General features: G+C 41.1%; 1 protein-coding gene across 1 annotated transcript in view; it reads left to right on the plus strand.

Annotated features, from left to right (window-relative positions):
* LOC101855106 (protein Wnt-5b) overlaps window positions 1–3,025 on the plus strand; it is a 147,235-nt gene that overhangs the window by 12,241 nt on the left and 131,969 nt on the right. Inside the window, exon 2 of the mRNA XM_013083277.2 lies at window positions 523–837. Within this exon, the coding sequence (XP_012938731.1) occupies window positions 819–837 (19 nt within the window). The 5' untranslated portion in view covers window positions 523–818. The remainder of the gene's footprint in view (window positions 1–522; window positions 838–3,025) is intronic.

Consider the following 3,025-nt stretch of genomic DNA (forward strand, 5'->3'; position numbering starts at 1 on the left):
CCCCCCACCCACCTCCCATGTAATACCCAAATGCGAGGAAGGGACTTGAAGGGGAAAAACCCCCCAGGGCGTCTCTCTCAGATTAACTCTTGACACTTTGTTACTTGTTGTCAGTTTGACATTTTCGTCAAACTTCCTATTTAAAGTTGTGTACTCGTCCAAAGGAAGGCTTCGCTTTAATGTCTCTCAAGGGTGGCAATTCTGTTCTAATTCTGATGTGAATGTATCTTCACCTGCACCCTCAACTTCATGGAGGAGGATGTGCGGCGTAAAAGTCTGTTAGACATCTATCGTTATGGTGCAAGCTAAATTTTGATAATTGTGCATACAGATGCACAGGAGCATTGAAGAGCCCAATTCCTCGTTTTTATTTTCTACACAATATGGATAAGTACACGTTAGTGTACACATGATTGTACACTATTGTCATATTTATCTCTGAGACAAGTTTAGAACCATTGTTCGTATTTTGCTGACTAGACCATAACGATAATCTAAAAACGCCCTTTGTATCCTCCTCAGATAACGTCATCAAGGAACCGGAACCGGAAGTGACGGAGTACTCTTTGACAAAGCTACAGGCAAAGGAAGGAAGGACGGGCTTGTGTTTATTTCTGTGATTGTTGAGTGTTGTACGTGTGGTCATCAGTGAGTGAGCTCATTCACCAGTGTGATCTCTCCTGCGTGCGCGCACGTGTACGTGCCTAGCTGTGCGTGAAGTGTATTTCGATGTGTTCCAAGGATGATATCCCTTGAGGAGTTAACTTTTCCTAGACGTACTTCCGGCTCTTGGCCCGAGGAATTATCGAGTTGACTTCATGTCTGATGACTGCACAGGTAACAACAAGTTTATTTATCACGGCTGCTTGCTTTCCATCCATCACCCCTTTCTATTGACTGTTAGCATACATAATATTATTATGTGGGTTCAGTTTCCAAGTACGACATTTTATTTTATTTGAGTTAATCTCTGTCTGTCAGCGGGGATTCTTCAACCCAACCAGTGTTGATCATATTTGACAGGATAGAGGCAGTAGCCTCCCAAATGTTAGAATTTTTGTCAATGCGAATGGGGAATATTAACAACCAATCAATGAATCAATCAATCAAACAGCCAATAAGCAGCCCATCAATCATTCAATCTTAACTACTTGTATTGTTCTTGTTGATGTTTTCGTTTCCGTTGCAGGTATTGGATATCATTGTTGTTATTTATGTGGCGCCTGCTTGTCTATGCCAGTGAAAAGTGTATTTTCAAGAACAAAAAATGTATCTCCCTTGAGGCTGGTTTGAGTCACGGTATTATGATATATTATAGAAAAAAAAATAACGCCATCGTCCCCCCACTGGTGTTCATTACAAGTTCATGACGCCCCCCCCCCCTAAAAAAACAACAACCAACAAAACAAAAACAAAAACAAAACAAAACAACCCCCGAAAAACCACACAAACAAAATAACCCATAAAATGAAAAACAAAACACAAAAAAAATCAAAAGAAAACAAAACAAAAAGCCAGTAATAATAATGCCTATGTAAAAACTTTGAATAAAATTAAGAAGTAAAACTGATTTGGAGAAAGTGTTTGTTCATCAGGCCGAAAATAAATGTTAGGTAGCTCATAGCACTTCTGCTGTGTACTTCAATGAAAAGCTCAAATAGCTGTTATTCTGATAAATGATTCTTGTGGACTATAACTGTGACGCATTATCTCTTTATGGATTCCAGTTATGTCATGTCTACGCATGTGTGTGTATGTGTGTGTGTGTGCGTGTGTGTGTGTTTGTGTTTGTGTGTGTGCATGTATGTGTGTGTGTGTGTGTGTGTGTGTGTGTGTGTAAGTGTGTGTGTGACGTCGGTGGCCTTGTGGTTAGGCTACCGGACTTGTAATCATGAGATTGCGGGTTCGGGGGTTCGAGCCTCAGCTCGGTCCCACGTTGTGTCATTGGGAAAGGCACTTCACACGATTTCCTACTTCGGTCGGTCCTTTCAGAGATGGACGTTAACTTCGAAGGTCCCGCCTCTTAAATAACCTAATCGTGTGGATAGGGGCGTTTAACCCATACCATTTCACCATTGTTTCACCCTAGGCTAAAGTAGCACTCAGTAAAACACCCGCGCGCCTACTTGTGTCAAACAGAAAATAGGTTAAGACATAAACCTTCCGTTTAAAACAAAGAATAAAATCTCCTCCTTACTTGGCCTCTGTTATCGGCTCAAAATGCTCCCATCACCGTGCCAGCTTAGCCGTTAATCCCAGATTTTCCTCCAGAAAAGTAAAACAAAACCTGAAAATTTGAAGCAGGAAGAAAACCCCCCCAAACCAAAACAAAACAAAACAAACAACTCAGAGAGGGGTCTAGGATTGCGCAAACACCGGTCACAGACGATGAGAGATTCCCGTGCAGGTGTGGGATCTCCAGCTTCCAACACTTAGGACAATACACTTTTGTGATTCCGGAATCTTCTAGGTGGATTTCAGAATGGCAATTCTCGCGCGTGTGTCTGTATAGGGTGAGCAGTTAGTCGGTTGGTCCTTTTCTGCCAGCAGTCTGATGGTGGACAAAATTGGAGGAAACAGGTGGCAATGGTTTATCCTGCAAAGTATTGAAAGCAGTTAAATAGCAATAACTTGACTATGCACAATAGTCATTGCAGTTTTCAGTGACTGAAATTTTATTTTCTTTGATATAATTAATATGAATTGTGTTTTATATTTTATGGATGAAGAGCTAGAAGAATGTAATGAGATGAAGATGAATATTTAATCATAGTAAGCACAATTTAAATACTACCCTTGGTAGAGGGTAAGAGGAATCGGTCTGGAAACGGCTGCTGTTAAGTAGCAAGGTAGGGTCGTTTAAGTCAATAAGAATGGACTGTTTTATAGTGGTGCTGAAACATTTGGAGACCCAGACGAGATAATTACATTCAAAACTAACTGCAGTTGTAAAAGTACTTGTTTTTGTAGTTCTGGTAGCAAAAGGAAAGGGGGTTGGGGGAGGGAAGAAAGGAGGGGGGGGGGA

Source organism: Aplysia californica, unplaced genomic scaffold, assembly GCF_000002075.1.
Source record: "Aplysia californica isolate F4 #8 unplaced genomic scaffold, AplCal3.0 scaffold00222, whole genome shotgun sequence".
Classification (NCBI taxonomy): Eukaryota; Metazoa; Mollusca; class Gastropoda; order Aplysiida; family Aplysiidae; genus Aplysia; species Aplysia californica.